Genomic DNA, 18,710 nt, shown 5'->3' with positions numbered 1-18,710 from the left:
TGTAAAGATGAAATCCATTTTACTACTGGCTAAAAAACAAAAATTTAATGTGATGATTCAGAAGTAAGTTCTTCCACTTTCTGATCATTTCTGAACCTTTTTTTAAAAATAGATAAATGTTTGTTCAAATTTAGGAATGAACACTTCATACGCTATTTCATCCTAGTTTGTTTATAAAAGAATAAAAATCTGTTGATTCTGTTTGTTGTGGGAGACAAGAGACAAAGATCGAATAGGTTAGATTGCTTTCACAAAGGAAAGGGAGAGTAAGTGTCGCAGGATTGTTAGGGATAAACTAACACAGACATTGATCAACAAACGTATAAAATATAAAATGTCAGAAAATATTGAAAATATACAGTGTGTATATCATCATATCCTTACCAAGCAATCCTTTTGAAGCCGGTGCTTCTGTAGATTTATGTTTTCTTATTTTTTCTTTTTTAACCATAATGAAAATGCAAATCTCCAACATCACAGAAGAAACAAATGAAAGGGAAGCTGAAAACCACAAAAACTTTACAGCAGCATTTTATGGGTTGGGCTGGGCACTGAGATGGTTTTGGAGCCGGCTAAGCAAAACAGAATTTTTCATTAAAGCCTGAAAAATACAATAACCATAACACATGAGAAATAAATACCTATTACAATGAAAGAAATGATCACTTAACATAAAAAAACGCACCAAATATGCATGTTTTTGGTGCTACAATTTGACTTAAAATGTTCCGTTAAAATGAAAATTTTAAGTCATTACCATGTAACACTGGAGTTTTCCACCTTCCTAACAGAGTGAAACAAGAGCTAATACAATCAAACAGACACAGGGTGGATTCTCATTAGCTACAGCGATCAGAGATGGTCTAAGTGTAAGCCATGATGGGCATTCAGATGTAATCACATTTACCTCATGTGTTTGATGTTTTGGTGCCACAGAGCGTGGGAACACAGCATCACATGGTGGAAAAAGTGAAAAGCTTTACAGACCTGCCTTAAGAAAAGAGGCAGGCATTAACTTTGAAGTGAAGGGAACCATAATGAACCTAACCCATTTTCTTCAAATTTTTGGTTAAGCATGATGTCTTCACAATTCACAAGAATAATACCCAAAAGTTTTTCTTAATTTTTTTTTCTCCCATGTCCCTTGCGGGGCTCCGTAAAATTATGTCTCAAGTACATTTTTTAGACGGATTCTAACTTTTTATGGATTTGTGAATCTGTATCGCTGCTATAAATAATTAAACTTATGAAAAATATTGTATATAATAAAAAAATATTATACAAGCTTTTAAAGCAAATGCCTTTCTAAACTCCGCACTAAAAAAAAGATAAAACGTTGTTATTTATTTCCTTTGCCCCTTTGAGAGAGGAAAAAGATGTACCATATCTGTTGAATATACCTCATCCTACTAAAATATGATCTTTGGAGCGCTGTCTTCCTTCATTTGGGGGAGTGAATCATCTTGACAACAGACGATCTTCGGAGTGCACCCTCAGCTGACATAAGCTACAAACCAGGACCGCCGCAGCTGTCAGGCGTATATTTATCCCCTCACCGGCCGGCGTTACTGCTTTTACTGCTCTTTTCACTTCGGGTATAACTTATTTGAATTTGTTCGCTTGTTTTTCATTTATTCATTTATTTTTTGCGGGATGTTAACATGTTTTGATTCACCGCGCAAGCGATGAACGAAACGAAAGTAGAAGGGACCGGACCGACACCGGCGAAGATTCTGTTGACTTCGGGCTGCCAAGCCCCTTTTGTCGGGCAGGTTGGAGGATGGAGCTGAGGTTAAGCCGGGATGGCAAGCCGTCCGTGTCCTGGCTCCTCCTCAGCCCAGCCCTTTTCTTCTCCCTTCTGGCCGTGCTAGTGAGCTGTCACGGTTCCTGCAAACACCGAGTCCCTTCTCCCAACGAGGTGAGCCTCGGCTGTCTCTGCCACAGCTTAGCTAAGCTAGATCTGTAACAGCAGAGGCTAAGCTAGCACGTTAGCTGCGTCGGCTATTTAAGATGGTATTAAATATTATACAGTGTAATAAGACTTTATCGCCTCGGTACGTGGAAAATGAATAGTTGACAATCCCCAGCACGATGTGAAGGACGTGTTTTTGTGATAAATACAACGAAAGCGTGTTGTTCAGTTGGTTCCTCACTAAGACTTGATGTGCAGTTTGATAGCAAGCTTACAGGCTAACAGTGATGCCACTGTGGTATACAAAGCTTGTACTGTGTTCACTGTACAGCTTCTGTCATGCACATTTAGACTATGAAAGCAGCTTTCAGATCACATGCCACTGTCTATAAATCAGTTTCAGCTGTTCAGCTTCAGCCTTTTCCCCTTTAAACAGCCAAAATGACATCTGGCTAGATTAATTATTTCTTAATTTATTAATTCAAAATACAGCTGCACTCTGTACCCCAAACATTGTATTCACAGAAGACAGGTATTTTTAACTAAATGTACACAAAACCCATTCACAGTGAAATGGACAGATTAGGTTTTTAATAACTAACTAAAAGGCGAGTTTGTGACTCTCAGTTTTTAGCCATTAAAAAAATAAACAGAAAAGCTTATTGGACGTCGTTTGTAAGGTGGAGCGCTTTACCTATTCTGAAGGTATTTCCAGAATCCTTAAAGGCTCTGATCACCAGCATCAAATATAATACTTGCTTCTGATTGAGAGGAAGTTGAACTGTGTTTTGAGCATTTCAGTTTCTCAGTTATCATAAACACATTTTTGTACTGCAATTTCTACTCTTGATAGTTGGCATATGTTCCAATACTATACCAATAATAGTTTTGTAAAACACTAAACACATCTATTGTTAGTAGTATTGGTTGATTTAGTTCTCCTCTTATAAATTGCAATTCTCATTTTCTGCTATCCTGTTTCAGATTGTCCACCATGTTTACTTGAAGCCTGAGCGTTTGACTAAGAGAAGCTCTCCAGAAGACCTTCAGCTGAAAATAAAGATCATCTATGACAGCAGTGTTGACCAGTAAGTGCTACAGCAACTCAAAGGATTAAAAAACAAAACAAAAAGCCAAACAGAGCAACTGTCACCATTTTTCTAGCATCCATATGCCAGGTTTGTGTGTGTAACAAGTATGCTCTCCATCCACAGACTTACTGCAGACAAAAGGAGACTTGTGAAGGTGAGGACACACCTGAGCACTTTATACAATAAATGTTTTGTAATAGTTAAAGTCTAACTATAACCTTGTAAAATAACACATCTCAACCACAGAGAAATTGGTATAAATAAAAGTGGAAATTAAGAGTCAACTTGTTGTGGTTTTCCCGATTTTGATTTTTAAGCAGTAAATAGGGTTTTCTGTTAAATCTTACATTCAAAGTCCAGTATCCACAAGAACTGCAACATGAGGACATCATCAGTGGTTTTAACATTCAGCCGTGCCTTCTGCTGTTTGTTTTGGTTCTCAGCTGTGAGGTTCAAGTTCAACATTATGCACTCCACACTGTATATAAATGCCACTTGTTTTGCACATATTCAACTCTGTATATTTTATATATTTTATTATTATTATTATTATTTTATTTTATTTTTTTACTATTTAATTTGTAAAAATGTGTACACACACACACACACACACACACGTAGGAAAATATTTAGTATACACATCCAGAAATGCATACACTATTATATATTGTACATATATTTATTAGTTTCAGGTTGGCCATTCTTGTATTTTGCTCGTTTGTGTTGTTGTGTTTGCACATCTCTGTTGCTTGTGGGGCTCGCACACAAGAATTTCACTCGCATGTGCTGTGCCAGTGTGCCTGCACATGTGATGTGACAATAAAAAGTGATTTGTGATTTGTGAAGTGCAGCACTCGTGAAAAACATTAGCAGTAGTTGAAGTGATGTCGGATTGGGCTTTGCAGCATTGTTGGCTGTGATCAGAGGTGTAACAGATTGAAAATGTGTTACTCCATGTGTCCCTCTCTAGGATAAGCTCTTTCCTCAGGCCATCGCTTACCTGCAGAGGGCTTTCAGTGTCAGGCGCAGAGTGGGGCCTGTACTGCTCAGCAGGTATGTAGTCCCTGCCGTCACTATTTTAGCTACACATGTGCACAAATTTTCAGTTCAGTAATCTAAAAGAAAGTATAAAACAATAGTCTAGAGTAATTTAGATTTTTAAATATGTTCCACATACTGTCATAAGAGGTTTAAAGGTATTTTATTTAAGTAAAAGCATTAATATCAAAGTGTGTGCATATGTATTTTATTTTATTTTTTAAAGAAAGAATGAAACTACAATGACATCACCCAGTGGTTTTGGGATTCTGCCTTTTGAAGACACAACGTTAGCATTTTGTTGCTTGCCATGTAGATTCTTTGGCTCTGTGATCAAATTTGGATCAGAGTGCAAAGTGCTAAGCAGTCAGCTAACAAACACTTGGTCAGAAACCTGCATCCACAAGTTGTGCGGGTGCAATGGGCAAACACAGATAGCTGACAACTGGTGGTAAGTGACAGATTAATAAATACTACAGTGTCACTCACCAAAAACTGTAGCACAAACCTCTTTAATTGGGCTGTTTCATGGATTAAGTCGTGTTATTTGTGTGATGATTTGAAGAAGAGTCACCAAACACACCAAGACCAGTTGACTGAGGCCTAGCAGGTGTCAATTAGCTCCAGTGTAAGCACTCCTATAAATCAAAGCACCCCCTTAATAAAATCCAGATGAGTAATTTAATCAAGTGCTGTGTGTTTATGTTATACTATTTAATTGCCAGAAAGTTGTTTAAATGTTTGTTTCTCTTGGATTTCTGGGAACCACATCTGTGGTTATATTTAATTAACTGTTTCTGTTATCTCAGACAATGTGCAACCAACCAGTACATGAGGAAGAGAGATGACCCTCATCGCTACTGCCAGGACGCCTGTGCAAACCTTACGCGATGTGGGCCCGTCATTGTACCACAGCACCACCTGCAGGTCAGAGCGTGCATAGATAGATTACTGATCACACACGACAAGGACTCTAGCCTTGTTAGCAGCTGTTTTCTGTTTTTATTTGGAACATATGAAGTGTTAATTCATTGCTAATTAACATTAAAATATTGACCAAGCATGCATTGACCAAAATGTATATAATGTTACTGCTGTAGTTGAATTCTACAGATAACACATAACCAGACAGTGCTGTTGACCATTTTCCCCATGATTTAAAAAAAATTCTGACCAACTTTTAACCGACAGTGTTTTTATGCTAAGATGTGAACACTGTTGTCCATCCTCACTGGTTCAGTGTGCTCTCTGCTCACTCCAATGTCGTGTTTCTCTTCTAGCAATGCAAGGTGTGCAGTGAGTCTGGGAAGTCATGTGGCCCTACAGGGCCCCCAGATGGGCCTGGAGTCGAAGGGTCCGATTTTGTGCTGTACGTCAGCGGTGTCACCACAGAACGCTGTGGGCAGGAGAACATAGTGGCCTATGCTGCTTACTGCCAGCTGGAGGCGGAGCTGGATAGGTGGGAGGATAAAAACCTTACTTAGTGTTAATTTAAAAAATAAACTAAAAATACAATCCAGTCTTTAAATAAAGTCTCATTTTTTTGCTTAATAAGCAATGAACTGTCATCTTGGTAACAGAAATAAATCAAACTGTCAGAATATCACAGTATAAACTAATGTTTGTCAGGGTGTTTTTCCTTTTAGACCTATAGCAGGCTACGCCAACCTGTGCCCTGCTATGATCTCCTCTCAACCTCAGGAGTTTGAAGGGATGCTGTCCACAGTCAAACATGAAATCATCCACGCTCTGGTCAGTACCACTTGTCACTGCTGTTGAGCTTCCCGTGGGTGAATTAGGTTCACACAGATTGCTCAAAAGACATTTTTGAACCATATTTTCGTAGGCAGATTTTTAACATTTGAATACATTTGGAGATGCTTTACTGTTGACCAACAACAGTTTGCCAAAGCTGAACTTAAAAGCTAAAAATTGATGTGGGTTTATTTTTACCTCGTGAGCATATTAATAAAAAATGCAAGATTTTGCCCAGAAGATGTGCTGCTATAAATATTCTTGTAATTTGGTGCTAAATAGACTCTTGTTGAGTAATTTGTGCATGTGTGAAATCTGTCACTGACTGGAGTTTCTCCTTACGTCCTCTAGGGGTTTTCAGCCGGTCTGTTTGCTTTCTACCACGATGATGAGGGCAAACCTCTGACTCCTCGTTTTGCAAGCGGCCTGCCCGCCTTCAACGAGAGGTGATTACACTATATGTAATGGTCATCTATGATTTCTAGTGTTCAAGCTCTAACTTCTAATCCTATACCTGTGCATCAGTCTGGGTCTGTACCAGTGGAGCGATGCCGTTATCAGAAGAGTTACCAGACTGTGGGACATCAGAGGAGGCGTGATGGTCCGACACCAAGTGCATGTCCTTGTCACTCCTCGTGTTGTGGTAAGAAGCTTCAATATTAAGAAAACTGGTTAGTTTCGTAACTCTTCTTCTGTTTATGTGAGTCTAGAAAAAGATCATGTACTGTCATTTTGCACCTCTTAGCTGTAGTTTTGACTGTGCTTATAAAAACAATTGTTTTACAAAGATTTATACACACCAGGAGTTGTTGAAGGAATGTAATATATAGGTCTGATTAGAAAGAGTGGACAAACTTGAACCTATGAGATTGTTATTGGAGGCCAGTTTAGGTGTTATAGTTGATGTCAAGTAATAACTAAGTAGTATGTGTCTTCCTTTCTGTTTCCAGGAGGAGGCGAGGAAACATTTTAATTGCCCCATCCTGGAGGGGATGGAGCTGGAGAACCAAGGAGGGACAGGAACCGAACTAAACCATTGGGAAAAGAGACTCTTAGAGGTCAGCACATGTTTTCTCGTGGCTTTTTGGTAGCCAGTAGTTTGGGCTTCTCCGTTGTGTTCATCCATTTTTTTTTTTTTCTCATTCATCCCAGAATGAGGCAATGACGGGCTCCCACACTCAGAACCGAGTATTTTCTCGGCTGACGCTGGCTATCATGGAGGACAGCGGATGGTACCGCGCCAACTACAGCCTGGCTCAGAGGCTGGACTGGGGCCGTGGTCTCGGCTGCGACTTTGTCATGAAGAGCTGCAAATTCTGGATGGACAAGCAGAGACAGAGGTCACAGAAACACAAACTCTGTGTCAAACAGAGTTGAAGTTTTTTTTTTTTGCTATTTTTTTCCCTCATGATCACAAAGCTCATGGTTTTAGTTTGAAGCTGGCACCAATGGTTGAAAAAATGACCAAGTTTAACACACTGAAAAAGGGGCATATGTATATGTTACAGATAAATTCTGTACTGTACCAGGTACCCACAGTAATGGCATATCTAACTAGCAGCATTTATCATGTACTTGTTGTTGCAGAAGACACGCTGTAACTCCGTACTGTGACACAGTGCGAGCCTCTCCTCTGCAGCTCACCTGCAGACAGGATCAGCTGGCTGTGGCTGTGTGCAACTTGCAAAAATACCCACAAGAACTGCCACTTAAGTACCAGGTATGCAAGCCCCCCACCACTACCAATATTGATATGTTTGTGATTGTTCTGCTGAAACTAGTGGATGTGTTATTTTTTTTTTCTTATATAAAATGCCTGACAAGGTTATTTATAGCTACCACACAGTGCTGTATGTGCATGTTACAGTAAGCTCTGCTGTGTTCAGTGAGTGTGCTGTGGGTAACTATATGTGCTGTGTCAGTATTTCGAGCGGATCCCTGACGTGGCTGCTGATCAGCTGTCGTTCTTTGGGGGTGCTGTGGAGATCGCGGACTACTGTCCATTTAGTCAGGAGTTCAGCTGGCACCTCAGTGGAGAATACCAGAGAAACTCCTACTGCAGAGTGTCTGAGAACCAGCCAGGTACTGCTTATACTGCTGTTTCTACTGCTGCCTTTAGTCTAGTGCTGTTTTAAATCAAACTCTGTGAACAGCTGTAGTACAGGGAGGGAGGTTAGAATAGTTTCCTAATATATTTCTTATTCTTCTGTGCCTTAAACGCAGGTCACACACACACACCCGATTATTTAAAAAAAATAAATAAATAAATAAATAAAAATATGCAAAGAAACCACTCACTAGACTAATTACAGCAATTACCTTTACTCTTTCAAGTATTGAATTTCAAAAAGCGACTTCATATAAAGATGCATAAGATGATCCTAAAGCTCCTTAGGACTAGAACTAATCCTGGTTTGGACACCTTAAGGCCCTTTCACATAGGACACGGCACGTGCAGCAAGGAGTACTCACAGTCAAGTTCAACTTTGAACTTTGACCACTGTTTTCAGTGGCCAGATCAGACAGATGCATGGTGTTCATTTTTAAGTAATTTTATTTTTATTATAATTTTCAATAATTTTTAAATAATTTGTTAAAATCAAAAAGAGCTTGACAGAGAAGTAGCTCACCACCATTTAGCATAAATCCATAAGAACACATGTCTGCCCAGTTTCACTGTCAGGAACGTGAAACCTATTCTGTCATAGGTGTGACTGAGAGCTCATCAGTAAAGACGGTGGTCCCCACCCTTTTTTGCTCCATGGACCGGTTTAATGTCAGACAATATTTTCATGGACAGCCTTTAAGGTGTCACGGATGAATACAACAAAATAAAATGATACGACCAAGACAAAAACTGTGGTATTTTGTAAATATAATAATAAACGCCAACTCACTGTGTAATTGTGTTACTTTATTAGCAGCGTCTTCCTGAAATGTGCCAACAACATGGAGAGTAACATCCTCCTCTCTGCCACTTAATGCTCTCTGGTCGCTATGGTAATGCGTAAATATTTCTTTCAAAATAAGATGCACAACTATAATACGGAAAATGACCCAGGGAAACAGAATTAACGATAAAAACCCCGAAAACCATAAATTTCACACCCGAGCCTCAACTCTCGTGGTCCGGTACCAAACGACTCACAGACCAGTACCGGTCCATGGCCCGGGGGTTGGGGACCACTGAGTAAAGACATTTGGAGGAATCCTTGTATAAAATCTGTTTTGATCTGCTGTTGTTGATGCTGTTTCTATGACATATGTGAGCTTTCTATCTGTGGTTTTCTGTGTTTGTTCAGACTGGTGGAGAAATTATGGAGCAGAGCAGTATGGACCAGACTCTGTGTGTCTGTACCAGAAATCAGCCTTTGTGATGGAGCAGTGCACTCGGAAGATGACGTACCCTGACTGGGGCTCCGGATGCTACAAGGTGCTGACATGTACATATACTTATTTATGTTTCTGTGAATTTTTAAGATCCCCTTTACAGCTCAGTGGAGAAGGTGACAGCTGTAGGTTGAGACTTTTACCTTCTAGAAATCTGTAGATAGGGCTGTTCAATATAACGATATATATCGGATGATGATATAAAAACATCTATAGTTTCATTTTACACTATCGTTTGTTTCGTGGTGTCTTAAATAAACAGTTTACAGCAATATTTTTTTTCATCGTTTTGATGGTCACGGTAGTGGCTATATTAAATTCTTAAATTATTTCTTAATTTCTTTCTCTTATATTTAATGTAACCACACTACAGACAGACAAGGGGCTGTTTTTACGTGCTGTTATTTACAACGACGGTAAAACCATCCCGTGGCTCTGCGTGTTTGTTTTCCATGTACACCTTTCACAATAAAGCTCAAGATCCTGTTGAGACTTTTCAAAATAAACTGAATCACAGGAAAAAGTATGCAGAGAGTTTACGGATGAGAAGGAGAAAAAAAAAAAAAAAAAGAGCCGTCAGGTGCTAAAAAATAAACCTTAGACTCAAACTTTGAAAGAAAATGGTGGCCGTTACAACTTATGTCTTATGTCATGCATCGGTTAAAACACTCGAATCCAGCTACATGACGCCCAGCTGGAAAAACTTCATGCAAGTCGAGTTGCCAGAGATTCACAGAATTTACAGAAAATATTACATTTTTGTGATTTATATCCTTGTCAGGACGATAAATGTCTCATATCGGGATATGAGATTTTTGTCATATCGCACTGCCCCATCTGTAGATTTTAATTTTATTTATGTATGACAAACAGATTAATAGTTCAGGTTAAATAAATTAAATCCCTTTTTGTTGTCCCTAACTGCTTTAGTGGGCTCTCAAAAGGTTTTTATACAAAGGGAAAAAAAATCCCTAATAAACTTAGAGAAATGAGAGGAAAGTGCATGTCGCTGTGTGTTTTGGGTCTGTGTCACACCCTCTCTGTGCTGCAGGTGTCGTGCTCAGCTCAGGGCCTCATGGTGTTCGTTCAGGATCGTTCCTTCCTCTGTGTCCGTAAAGGTCAGCTGCTGAGCATCAGCGTACGCGTTAACGAGTGGGTTTACAACGGTGTCCTCATCTGCCCCGCCTGCACCGACTTCTGTGATGACTGCCCCCTACCCTACCATCTCCCACCCATCAACACCTCCAGGAGCAACCCAATTGGTCAGTCAGTGGACCAGCTGATTTAAATGCTTCTCTTCCTGTCCCATGGTGAAGCTGTCTGCCTTTTAGATTTCAACTGATGGTTGAATGAAGTTGTTTAATGAGTGAAGAAATGGGAAAAGATATAAATGAGAACAAAGTAAAGAAATCTGTGAGGAAAGCACTGAAAGGGAAAGATAAAACTTAAGATGTATGTATAATTAAATACTCAATGTGTGTAGAATATAATTCTGTTATGTAAAACAAACATGATTTGATAGATGTTATTTTCTGTCTTTCTTTTAGATCCATGCTCCAGTTCTCCAGGTTTGGCCACCACTCTGTGGCTCCTGCTGCTCAACCTGTTTCCTCTAGTGGCTGGACTGCTGCTCTGCCACTGCAGCTGATAAAACACACGCACACCAAACACACCAAGGTAGCTGAACAGTCCTCTATACCATAGTCACTTGAGGACTTGGACTGCAGATGTTTTTCCTCTTTGTTTTACTCATTACCTCCTCCTTCCTTCCCTTCCGCACTTGCGTTCCTTTCTTTGCCATTCTCAGCCTGTTTTCTCCTTTTGTTCTGTGACTGCATCCTCATGCATCTCTCAGCACAGTCAGGTATCCTTTTGCTGAAGGTCCATTCAGTTGTCCCTCACCAGATTTACATGCACTTAAGTAATCAGGTTATAGCCAGCTTTCATTTGAACAGGATTTATCTGACTGACACACACAGCCAAAACTCTGTCAGTTATCAACATGGAAAGCAGCTAAATGGCAGCTAATACTGTTATTTGTGGGCGAATTATTGGCAAAAAGAGCAAGTTGGATCGACAGGGACCATTTTTATGGCAGAGCAATGGAACATGAAAAATAAGCAGTGTAATTTGTCCTTTTCAGTGAGGCAGGGATTACTCACATTATATATACTCAGAATGCACTAACACCACTTTTTTATTATCAAGACCATGATACATATATGTACTTACAATACACCTATTATTGTTGTTGTTAATATTGTTATTATTATTATTATTATTATTATTATCAACAACAACAACCTCTTCAAAACAAAAGTCTAGCATGATAGAAATAAGTTTTTGTATGTAAAAATAATGAACAAAAAGCCAAATATTTGCAAATTTTAGCATCTTGTATTCAAAGATCTGCTTATTTCTCATGTTTTCACACACAGGGTTTAGTGTAAAACGAGACATTGATCAGTATGTTTCATATGCTAATCGATTAATGAACAGTAATTTAAGGTTATTTTAGGATTAAGAATTTTAAAGTGATTTTATAATGAATCATTTATGTAATTTGAAATGAAATTTGTCAGCCCTTTTATAATAATTGACCAGTTGTTACTACAGCTTGCTTTTCAGATGGTCAGCTAACATATCCAAAGTTGTAATAGTGTAATATTGTTTTGTGTACACTTGAAATTGTATTCACAGATATTTTTAAGGACGTCATTGAATGTTTAACCAGGTTACTGTATATATGTTTAATATGTTTCTGATTTCTGCTGGAACCAGGTTGCTTGCGGTGATTTGGTTACTTAAGTGCATGAAAATGGTTAATTCAATTCAGCATGTAGAGTGTCTGCAGCATCATTATTCCCTAAAAAAACACATTTTAGTTCTGGACACTTGTTTATTTTCAATTTTTTTGTTCTTTTTTTTTTTTTTTTTTACTGTGAGCTGTGGAAACCTGATAGATTCACATTGGTTTCTGCCTAAATTTCACAACTTTACTTCAGCTTTGGGATCATCGTACTTCGTCAGATTCCTTTTTCTTACAGTGTAGTGATGGAAGCGGGATGTCTGTATTTTTTAGCTGATCTCTTCAAACTAATTTCAAGATTGTGACAAACTGACTGTCGATCGACAATACCACAATGGTGCAAACTACCTGCAAACTTCTTCCTCTTAACTGAAACAACACGAGGCTCTGTGCAGTTTGCTGAACTCTGGTGGCAGCAGAAGGTAACTGTTCAAAGTTTTTTAAGCTTACAGGATCTTTTATGCTGAAAACTCTTTCTGTAAATATAAATATGAGACCGGACAGGAATATGGTGGAAGGACTTCCCCTGCCACCTCCTGACAGGTCACTTGAGCTTAAATTCATTACCTCATTTTCTTCTAAGAGTCATTTTATCCTTATTTAAGATATGTAGCTGTTCAGATGTAGGTATGGATCTTCTTTGGAGTACAGATTGATAATGTTGATGATCGTTTCTCTCTACATGATGAGCTCAAGCGTTTGCATTCAAGGCCTTTGCTTTTTGCAAGTAGAAGTTTTGCTGATGACGATGCTGTACATTCACTTTACTATAATTATTTTCCAACCTCACAAATATATAGGAATTTATTTGTTGTAAAAAGCAAATGAATTTTCTGTTGTGGTTTTTTTTTTTGTTTTTTTTTTTTTTTTTTTTGGATAATCAGTCAACACAGATTAACACCTTAACAACTCAGATTGCCAAGCCTGCTGCTGCTGGCGGCTTGGTGGAAGGTCTTTACTGAGGAGTAATATCTAAAAAATGTTTCCCATAGGTTTCATTTCATTGTGTCCTCAGCAGGGCCAAAACCCAGCAACGTTTCCGCAAATGAGTCCACTGACATTTCAAAAGCACAAAGCTCTCAAATTTCCTCCTGAGTTCAAAACCAAGACTGGATTTGTCCTCGTTCCATTGGTCTTAAAATTACGTGACTGCTTATTTCTGTTAATTATTGGCCAAAAATTACAAACCAAATGGCCTGTTTACAGTTAGCTTAGGTGGTGATGCAATGAGCTAAACTAAGATTTGGCAGGAATCCAGTGGTGCTTAAAATCATAAACCTGCTATGGAAACACTTTTACTGTTTAAATACAGATTATGTTTGGCTCTTTGTTTCTGTAATGACGGGCACTCTTTCTCTCAGCAGTTCATACATTTGTTGGATTAGCGATTGTTTTCAGTTTATGGCCCAGAGTGAGAAGGGCTCCTACATTTGTGGTTCATTAAACTCTTTTGCATGAGCCAATTGAGAACAGCCTCTGAAGCCACAATGGCAATGCTTTAGGATAAAAGTGCAAATTTCTGTTTGTTTGTTTTTTGTGGTGGAGAGTGGTGTGGAGAATGAATGTCTGAAATAATGATTCGCTCCTTTTTTCCAATGAATCTGCAATGTTTTGCTCTTATTTATGCAAAAACAAACAAAGACACAAAACAAACTCAAAATGACACAAAATTATTAACAAACTTATTATTAACAAATTTTTGATTACCTTAAAAAGTACGTTGAGACACAATTCTACCAGTTCAGTGAGGAGAGAAGAACAATAAAGACACAAAAATGACCTTCCATAGAAAACAAAAACCTATAAAATCACCACACAGATGCAAAATAAGCACATGAGCATGCTAAATGTCTCCAATAGTGGAAACGTGACCATGAAAGCCCTGAAAATGTTTTGAAATGAGATGCAAATTAAAATTGCAAAGAAACTGTGTGACTTGCACATAAATTTAAGTTAGTAGCGTGGGTACAAAATAATTTTCGGACCGTAATGAAAAGAAAATAATTCAGCACTCAAAGAAAATATAATCTAACATTAAACAACTTGGTTTAGTGATTGATGTTAATAATCTGGCTCATTTCCTCGACTAATGGAGCTCATTACATTCATTTAAGACTGACTTTGCATTTCTGTGTTTGCACTAAAAGAACTGGCCTTAATGTGCGGGGATGTCTCTGTTTGAAAGCTGATGCCAGGAGAGGTTTTATTATTATCTGAAGCCCACAAATGACGTTTGCCACCAGGTCGGTCATGCATGTGTGTCTGTGTTGTGTAAGAATGTTTTAATTGATAACACTGTCAGTAATGTGTCCGGGAACATGATTTATATGATGTAAGTGTTTCGAGTCATGCGCTGTAGAGTTTGTGTCGTTGGTGTTAGTCCTGTGCAGACCTGACCTCAGTTTACTTTGATCATGTTAAAAGTGAATTTCAGCTAAAACTGACTGAACTGTAAGAGTTTGTGATTTACTTTTACTTGTTTGAAATTACTGTTCAATGTGATGACTGAACTTGCACTAAGTTGAGGGGGGAAGAAAAAAATCAGATCCCACGTCAGTGTTGGTGAAACACGCAGAAATGTGATGCTTCTGTTTCCAGTTAATTTTATGCAGAAATGAGGCTGTTGAGAAAACAGCCGATCTTTTCAGTGAGACACTTTGTGTTACTAAAATGATCTTTGTTATATTTATTTTATTTTTTAGGAAAAGGGCTGCTTTGTAAGACAAATCAAGACTTTTGTCTCAGAATAAAAACTGTCTGTATCCCTGAAGATGTCGGTGTCTGTCATGCTTAATAAAATTACATTTATTCATTATATTAAACCAAACAACAGAAAGTTTAATGCTCCTAAAAGTTTGGAACTGAAACTGATATGTAAAACCAACCAGTGTCTCCACCTAACAGCCACAGAATTAAACAGGATTGTAGATTACTGGAAAATTATTTTTGACAGAGAAGGAATTAAGGCTATAGTGGGAATATCAAACACTAGGTTTAAAAAAAACTAACAAATTTCCTATTTGGTATAACTTGTTCTGGCTTATCTCACATGGTGATGAAATCCTTTAAAAGTTGGACTCAAAAGTTTTTTTTTTTCCCCCACAGAATAATCAGATAACAGATCAAACTAATGGTTGTTTCTGTTCCTCTCCATCAGAAACATTAAACTGGTGCAGTTGGTTGGTTTTCATGGAATGACCCATCTATCGCCTGGATATTCTACTGTAAAATGTGACAGATTTGAACTCTGATGAACCCAACTGCTATCTGTCATTCAGTTTATTAATAAAACCCACGTAGCCGGTCATTGGACTGAAAGTTTATTGAACACAAAAATTACCATGCTTTACAATCCAGGAAGAGAAATATCAACGTAAAATATGCTGTACAGATTTCTACAGTCATTCACCAAGAGAAATTGAATGGCCTCACCGCTTAGAGCCTCACTCCTTTAAGGTATTATGTGTGTTCTGTCTTAAATCTTATATCACTGAGTAATATTATACTGTACGTCTCTTACTAAAGTTAAATGCCATTTAAAAACCATCTCTCAAGATTTTCAGTACAAGAATAAAAAGAAAAAGGTCTATTTGGTCCGCGTGTTATCCAAGTATTTAAACCCACCAATTCATTCTCTAAATAATTCTGTTGGCTCAGGTTGGAATTAAGAGAGACAGATTAGAGCCGCTAGGTGAATGCTTACTGGCTAGTGGGTAGTTTGCTTGGTACATTGGACCCACAACTGTCCAAATGTACGTGTTTGGTTAAAAACGGTATCAGTCCAGTATTCCTATGCCGTTTCCAAAAACATAGAAATAATTCCCTGCAAATTAGATTTGGGGGGGGGGAAATATCTTATGAGTTATAAAACATGTTTGTTCAACTGAGAAATCCCTGAAAGTTAGCGAAATTTTAAATAATAAAATAGTAATAATTTAGCCTAGAGAAATTTTAATTTGTGTCTGCACTTACAGACTTAAGACAGGAAGGTTCATACTGTGGAGATCAGGGGAATTATTTTGCTGCTATTGTTAATAATCATCATCATTACCATTGCATTAATAATACAGTTTACAGTATTGATATTGTATTCAGATGTTTAAACATATTGGTACCCAATTAGCCTTTATTACAGGTGCAGTTATAACCACTTTAAACTGTTGAGTTAAATCAATAATCTTAAATGCTTTTGAATGCTTGTTATAATCTTAAATGTGTATGTGCTGATTCTGATAAAAGAAAGGCCTAACTCTGAGTACACTCTGTGCCAAAGTAGACAGGAAGCGCAGGCTTTTGCAGAGCGTGCTTGTGAAAGTGAAAGTTACTTTGAGGAGCTGATTGAATGATGCTATTTGAATAACCAGGTTATTCAAATTGTCTTTTATACTTTTATATTCTTTGATTAAGCTTTTAGTAGAGGTTCTTGCAGGATGTGGGCCTTATGTTTCAGACGATAAGCGTGCGTCCGGCAGCGACAGAAAGACAACTGGCAGGGAGACGAGGCGATGTTCTTTTCAAACTGTGTTAAAAGTCATTGTGGTTTTCATTTGATGTAAGCATGTATTGTATCTGATGACGCATGAGGGGGCGTTAACCCTGATGAATCAAAAGCAATCTGAAGTGTCTTTTGGGTGGAGATCTACAGCTGATGTTTTGCAGTGTACATCTCACCACGCTGCGTGTGTTCATTAAAATCATCGTTTGACTCCACCCGGCCAGATCATTGTTGTTATTGGATTACCTCCTGTATCCCTCCTTAATATTTGAACCCTTAACAATACCCATGTTTTATCATCTGGTTTACTTCACTAAAGAAGCAAAAATGCGAGGGAAGGCGATAACTGGATAAAATGTCATCCTCTTTCTCCTCAGCTTAATCTACTGAACTGAAGTCAGAGCTCTAACACATGAAATGTGTAAAACATGTTCATTTTTTCCTGTTTTCATCACAATTACTTATTGTTAGCAGATTAAACATGCGACCCTACTACCTACAGACAGCTGACACTGAGCTGGCTAAAACACAGCAGCAATAAGCTAATGCTTTATTACCTAATGTTAGACTCAAGTGTCCTAAAAATCACATTTTCCCTCCAATAAACAATTTGATTACACTCTCACATTGTATGAGAGTTTATTCGCTAAGAGTCTGAATTTAACAAAGTTAGCTCCACTTCAAAGTGTCACTAACAAGGGCAGCACTTATTGACAGAGAAGTTCAGGATATCTTGAACAACACTGCAGTATAATTTTCAGACAGAAATGAGCTTCAGTGACTCATCGACTCATATTGGACTCAACCACAAAGTTTTGCGTTTTCCTCCATAGATGTCGATACATATTGCTACTGCTGAGCTAAACAGCGGACTGACAGCACACACTCACTACAGATAAATGGAAACCACCTTAGTTGGGATTGTGTATTTGAACTGGGAGGGGTACGAAAACAGAAATAGGTTGAATGCAGTCTGCTATGTACTGACATCTAGTGTTGAGATTTTGCACACTGTAACTTTAATCTTGATTAATATTCACAATAAAAATATTAATCAAACATTTTGAAGTCTGTATGTGTTTCATAGTGTCTAACTGTTCTGGTACATTTAAACCTAACAATTACTACATGATGGAAACACGTCATGTTATCTCTTTTAATAAAGTTTGTGTATGTATACACAGGTCATGCTGATATTGAACAAAAAACACAAAGATCAGATGTTAATCAGATTTATTTGCTCTCTTTCCTTCTTAAACATGTTTTTAATGTTAGTTATGATTCAGAATTGGTGACTGACCCTTTCTCACTGTCCCTCTTCCCTTCTGTTTTTCTTTTCCTTCATCTTTCTTTCTCCCTTTCCTATCCCTCAGTCATGTCTGTCCCGTCTGTAACAACTGAAAATAAAATAAAATAAACAATAACAACAAAGGACGATCAAATGGACCAATACGGCAAGGCAGTGATGATCCATATGGCAAAGTAATTCTGACAGCTAAAGAACTAAATGGAACAGGCAAAAAAAGAATTGGTGACTGAAACAAGTATGACACATACGGACATCAGGAAATAAAGACACAATAGATATAACCTCGGTAAATGAAATTGGTGTACACTAGGCCAAAGCAATGGTTTTGACTGGAACAGTGTTAACCCCCTGGGTTTGATGTCATTAATCAAATAAAATTTAAAATAAGTAATTTATTAAATGTTTGAACAGAAATATTTAAATCTTTATTTAGTTCACTAATTCCAATTTTAAATAACTGACACATTTAATTATTTAATGGTGTATTTAATTCATTTATGTATTTAATTTTGTCACTCCTTGCCCCCTAATATTAATATTAGTTGTAAATAAGAAAACACACGAAGACAAAAAAGTACCCCAAATTGGATTAAAGTCATATTTCACCAATATCTTTTCCTTGGGACCCAGTTTTTAAACACCTGAAACCTTTGACTCAGATATAATGTGTTGTGAGACACGTGTGGCTCCTGAGCCACTGTCTGTGAATCACAGCATTCGGTAATGTCCATGACCCACACATTGGATTCCAACTCACTGTTCCTCTAAGACCTGAAGTCAGGATAGCTGTCATAATTTATTGACAGCTCCATTACATGTGTGTGTCACAGGTCGTCTCTAGAAACCCGACATAACCACAGTTAATGCCTTTTATGCATTCATCATTTGCTAGAAGGCATTGAAAACTGAAT

At 37.9% G+C, this 18,710-nt stretch overlaps 1 protein-coding gene across 1 annotated transcript; it reads left to right on the top strand.

The window, feature by feature from the left end:
* Positions 1 to 1,492: 1,492 nt before the first annotated feature.
* lmln (leishmanolysin-like (metallopeptidase M8 family)) lies at positions 1,493 to 14,765 on the top strand. Its single transcript, XM_085249544.1, has 16 exons — positions 1,493 to 1,918; positions 2,897 to 3,000; positions 3,127 to 3,157; positions 3,974 to 4,056; positions 4,851 to 4,968; positions 5,322 to 5,500; positions 5,688 to 5,793; positions 6,148 to 6,242; positions 6,322 to 6,439; positions 6,747 to 6,854; positions 6,949 to 7,136; positions 7,384 to 7,516; positions 7,719 to 7,878; positions 9,099 to 9,229; positions 10,238 to 10,448; positions 10,734 to 14,765. The coding sequence occupies exons 1-16, from the start codon at positions 1,781 to 1,783 to the stop codon at positions 10,832 to 10,834; spliced, it is 2,004 nt and encodes a 667-aa protein (XP_085105670.1). The 5' UTR covers positions 1,493 to 1,780; the 3' UTR covers positions 10,835 to 14,765.
* Positions 14,766 to 18,710: the final 3,945 nt, after the last annotated feature.

The sequence above is a fragment of the Mchenga conophoros genome, linkage group LG16 (assembly GCF_057382185.1).
Source record: "Mchenga conophoros isolate Kocher_MC1m ecotype Shallow Benthic linkage group LG16, M_conophoros_male_GT1.1, whole genome shotgun sequence".
NCBI classification, from domain to species: Eukaryota; Metazoa; Chordata; class Actinopteri; order Cichliformes; family Cichlidae; genus Mchenga; species Mchenga conophoros.
This window is presented reverse-complemented; position numbering and strand designations above follow the sequence as displayed.